General features: G+C 33.6%; 1 protein-coding gene across 2 annotated transcripts; it reads left to right on the plus strand.

Moving 5' to 3' along the window:
- The first annotated feature begins 1,180 nt into the window (after positions 1–1,180).
- On the plus strand, positions 1,181–2,502 carry LOC137402094 (uncharacterized). Of its 2 annotated transcripts, XM_068088564.1 has the most exons (5): positions 1,181–1,436; positions 1,587–1,655; positions 1,920–1,985; positions 2,279–2,335; positions 2,444–2,502. In XM_068088564.1, exons 1-5 carry the CDS (start codon positions 1,284–1,286, stop codon positions 2,489–2,491), a joined length of 393 nt encoding a protein of 130 aa, XP_067944665.1. In that variant the 5' UTR covers positions 1,181–1,283; the 3' UTR covers positions 2,492–2,502. The 2 variants fall into 2 exon arrangements, with proteins under 2 accessions (XP_067944665.1, XP_067944666.1); XM_068088565.1 differs by lacking the exon at positions 1,587–1,655.
- The last annotated feature ends 1,586 nt before the right edge of the window (positions 2,503–4,088 follow it).

The following is a 4,088-nucleotide window of genomic DNA, read 5'->3' on the forward strand; positions in this document are numbered from 1 at the left end:
TATTCCATGAAGCGGTAGAGCACCCATGGATCCTTTAATTAAATTAAACTAGTAGACTTGCTAGCATCACATTCTAACTGATATCTTCAAAATATGGAAAAGACTGTGAAGTGATATATAATACACAATCTTTCGATAAAATCATGACAAAATACTTTTGGTAAAGAGAACCCTGTTATCATTCATCAATCTTTGAGAGAATAAATGATTCATACTACATTTATTCAAAACAATACATATATTCATTTTCTTTATATTCTCTTCAAAACGAATACTTACCTATACCTACCTTAGTACAATTCCTCCATCTGTCCATTGGGCCTTCTTTTTTTTTGCTCATCCCTCTATTTACTGGGCAAGAGACTGTTATGGAATGGTTAAGCCAAACCAAACAGGAGAATTCCATAGGCAAGCCTAGGAAAACACTCAGGTCGATTGCCAAGGCGCTTGTCCACACGACAGCCTGAACACAGCGACACTCAACGAACTTAATCGCGAGTAGCCGGCTAACAGAATTCTAGCTGAAGCATACAAGCCTTATGGTATCAACGCTCGATTGCCCCAAAATCTCAATCTGTATATAAGTAGGCATCAGGAGCAGGACTAAGTGATGAAAAGGAAAATTACACTGAGCAAGCTTCTTATACAGAGTATTGAAGAATAGTGGCGTATCCAACAGAATCAATGAAGCGAAAATAGTAAACAGATTTTCGCGAAATTGAATTTCGCGAAAGTGAATTTCGCGAAATTACACATTATATATATATTATATAGTCATCTTTCGCGAAATTGAATTTCGCGAAAGTGAATTTTGCGAAATTACACATTATATATATTATATAGTCAACTTTCGCGAAATTGAATTTCGCGAAATTACATATTATATATATATATTATATAGTCAACTTTCGCGAAATTACACATTATATATATATTATATAGTCAACTTTCGCGAAATTGAATTTCGCGAAATTGGATTTCGCGAAATTGGATTTCGCGAAATTACACATATATATTATATAGTCAACTTTCGCGAAATTGAATTTCGCGAAAGTGAATTTCGCGAAATTGGATTTCGCGAAATTACACATATATATTATATAGTCAACTTTCGCGAAATTGAATTTCGCGAAAGTGAATTTCGCGAAAACTGTTTAGCTGATTTTACAATTTCGTGAACATAAATTACACAAATTTAATGAACCATAACATTGCTTCTACTTACTATATAAGCAACGAGAAAGAATAAGTTTTTCATCTCATTTTATTTATAATAGTTTACAATGTGTGCTCGAGACAAAAACGTGGATAGACTCCTAACTCAGACAAATTGCATCGACACGTGTGTGGAGATATGGGGCTACTGCCCTTGGGGTAGAGAGGTAGATCCTGAAAAACAGAAGGCTTTTCGAAACAAGATCAAGCTTCAAAAGAAAGTAAGTATTACATTATAATATTTTACTAAATTATATTTTTGATTAAAGGAAACTTGAGAATATAAACTACATATTAAATATATTTCGAATTATAGGGTTTGCTTAAATGAAACAATTAAATTATACAAAGTAATTTGGAAATTATTGTAGAAATCATTGGTCATGCAGCGACAAAGAGAAGAATTATTTTGTAACTTCGATGTTACATTGACTTTAAAAGTAAGTATTACATTATATTTATTTCGTCTAATATCGTTGTATAATGATAAAACATGTAACTAAAGATCAAATACATTCAACAAAATTCACTCCAATTGGTATGTAGGAATGTTAAAATGAGTAACAGTCTGTGAAAACAGTAATTAATATTTGTATAACTTCACTTTAAAACAAAAGGTGTTGGAATTGAAATTCAAAGTAAGACCTGACTGTGTTTTAATTTGTCTGCGTATTCTACTCTGACTATAATCATTGCAATTGTAGGATCCTGGGTATCAGCGAACTAAATATAGACCTTTTCGGAGAAGGGTTTATAAATTTGAATCTTCAGTAAGTAGCACATTATATTTATTTCTTTGTTTTAACTGAATATCCTCCTCTGTCTGTGTGTCCTAGTCTGACTATGTGATGTAACATATTTGTTTTTCTTATTGTCTGTATGTCCTACTCTAGCTGATTGCATATCCTATTCTGTCTGCATTACATCTTGCATATCATTCTATGATTCGATGAGTAATGCAATTGAAATTTACAATTTAAGTTGGAGTCCATTGTGAATGTAGAGTCTACTATCTCAACAAGGTTATAGTAAACCATCCTGACTGTAATCATTGCAATTGCAGGCTCCCGTATCTCAACAGGAAGATTCCATTCAGAAAAAGGATGGATCTTCTTCTTCAGTAAGTATTACATTATATTTGTTTTTTAGTTTGAATGAATGATCTAATCTGTCTGTATGTCTTACTTTTACTATATCCCACTAAAAATAATGTATGTTTTGATTGTAGACAGTTCATTCTCTTTCGTCAATGAAAGAAGAAGAAAATTGGGGTTGAATGATATTCAATAGTCTTTTTTTATATTATGTTTTAGCATTTTTATATACAAAACTTTTATTCAATAATATATCCATTGATAGTAAGTTTAAATTCCTATGATATATCATCAAATAAACTATATAAAATTTAATCATAATAACATTTCCTTAACTAATTACTGTCTTGATATACAGAGTTTATAATCTTTGTTTAATTTCTCTCTGAATTCCTTCAGATTGCACGCTCCGTCAATCGTGAAAAGTTTTAATCCTGATGAAGACTTAGAGTTCATGTAAATCTCACTTCGATCCAATATCATGAGAGCTGGTGTCAACCATTGAAATGATGAGGGAATGTTATACTTTTGAGGTTCGATTATCGAACATAATGCCACACGCTCTCCCTTACGTTCAACGAAGAATTGCAACGCAATCTCACAATTGTCATTCTCTTCAGACTTATTTGCTTGTATTACTTCTAACGAAGCTGGAATATCCAAAACTTTTAGATCAATCCATTTCCATGGTTCTTGCATTTCCTCGGATTTAAAAACTGTTGCAATAGGTGACGTAATTTTCTCATCTCCTTCCATATAATTTTCCTTGGATTCGAATAACCGCTTTACTACCGAACTTTTTCTTGATGATCTTCGTAATGACGTAGTTCTGTTCAATCTAGACTTGGTTGGTCTTCTACACTGTCTTTGTTTCATATTCAATTGGGGAGTTCTTTCAGAAATATTGTCGATATTCATACTATTGGAAGTTGACTCCTCAGAAGCTTCAGTAACAATCAACACTAACTAATAATACTTCATCAATTTATACATTATCTTTAAAAAAGTAGTGGATCCATAACAGTGATGGATAATTTCAGAATTTATGAAGACGATGCCTTCGAGATATGCCCTTTCGTTGAAAGAGAATTATCCGGGTATCATTATATACAAGGGGCTAGTAACATCTCACAATACTCGCGAATAGTACGATGTAGTATAAATATATCTTTTAAAGTGAATAATTTTGTAATAAAACTGATCTTTCATTCAACATATTAATTTCTCCAACAAATTTCAATCTTACATATATACAAAAAAAAACGAAAATAAAATCCTTAAAATTCTTAACCATTCAAGAGCTTCAACATTACAAAAACATCAAATCTTCAAAAAAATAACTTTTGTACATAAACACTTTCTCATATATATTCAATGTTTCAAATATATAACAATCTCAGGAAAATCAACCCCTCGGTGTCCCAGATATTAACCCCCTCACTCATCCGGTAATCTCTCGCTCTCCTCGATAATCCGCGAGATCCACTCCGGAAAACCAACCAGCCCTCGATGTCCCAGATATTCACCCCCCCACTAATCCACCGATAATCCGCGACGATTCGGCCGACTAATCCGCGACGATTCCCCCGACTAATCCCGCGATAATCCGCGTTTAATCGGATGACTCATCCCCCCGCTAATCGGATGACTCATCCACAGATAATCCGCCGATTACGCCGGGAGCGGATCCGTACCCCCTCGAATTCAACCCCCTACTCTACACCACAATTTCCCCCCAAACCCCAACATCTCATTCAACTCCACCCAATTCAATCTACA

This window comes from Watersipora subatra, chromosome 8 (genome assembly GCF_963576615.1).
Source record: "Watersipora subatra chromosome 8, tzWatSuba1.1, whole genome shotgun sequence".
NCBI lineage: Eukaryota > Metazoa > Bryozoa > Gymnolaemata > Cheilostomatida > Watersiporidae > Watersipora > Watersipora subatra.

Coding starts and splice junctions, on each gene's coding strand:
- LOC137402094 (XM_068088564.1), top strand. CDS start 1,284: ATGTGTGCTCGAGACAAAAACGTGGATAGACTCCTAACTCAGACAAAT. Junction 1,656..1,919: donor ATGTTACATTGACTTTAAAA/GTAAGTATTACA, acceptor TTGCAATTGTAG/GATCCTGGGTATCAGCGAAC. Junction 1,986..2,278: donor TTTATAAATTTGAATCTTCA/GTAAGTAGCACA, acceptor TTGCAATTGCAG/GCTCCCGTATCTCAACAGGA.